This window comes from Penaeus monodon, chromosome 27 (genome assembly GCF_015228065.2).
Source record: "Penaeus monodon isolate SGIC_2016 chromosome 27, NSTDA_Pmon_1, whole genome shotgun sequence".
Lineage (NCBI taxonomy): Eukaryota > Metazoa > Arthropoda > Malacostraca > Decapoda > Penaeidae > Penaeus > Penaeus monodon.
This window is the reverse complement of record NC_051412.1, coordinates 16,101,146-16,101,636: the sequence shown is the minus strand read 5'-3', so window position 1 is coordinate 16,101,636 and position 491 is coordinate 16,101,146. Positions and strand designations below refer to the sequence as shown.

The window sequence follows — 491 nt, the reverse complement described above, 5'->3', positions numbered from 1 at the left end:
TTGATTAAAATTATTGTAATTATGGAATTTCACAACTTAAACTTCTTTGATAAGTAGTTGTAAAGAACTTTTTTATAATTTTTATTATTTTTCAGAAAATTCGAACAATTGAACTAGATGGCAAAACAATCAAACTCCAGATCTGGGACACTGCAGGACAAGAACGTTTCCGAACCATCACATCATCATATTACCGGGGAGCTCATGGCATCATTGTTGTATATGACACTACTGATCAGGTTAGAATAGTCAAGAAATTTCAAAGGGAATGATGCAATCATAGGTTTGTGATTTAGTCTTTAAGAATGACAAAAAGAAAGAGTAATGATTCTTAAATTCCCTACAGGAATCCTTTAACAATGTAAAGCAGTGGCTTCAGGAAATTGACCGGTATGCATGTGAAAATGTCAACAAACTTCTGGTGGGTAACAAGTGCGATCTCACCCACAAGAAAGTTGTGGATTACCTGACGGCAAAGGTAAGATTGAATT

At 34.4% G+C, this 491-nt stretch overlaps 1 protein-coding gene across 1 annotated transcript in view; it reads left to right on the top strand.

Annotated features, from left to right (window-relative positions):
- Positions 1–491, top strand: part of LOC119590623 (ras-related protein Rab-1A) — a 15,057-nt gene that overhangs the window by 5,895 nt on the left and 8,671 nt on the right. Inside the window, exons 4-5 of the mRNA XM_037939301.1 lie at positions 96–239; positions 347–478. Of these exons, the coding sequence (XP_037795229.1) occupies positions 96–239; positions 347–478 (276 nt within the window). The remainder of the gene's footprint in view (positions 1–95; positions 240–346; positions 479–491) is intronic.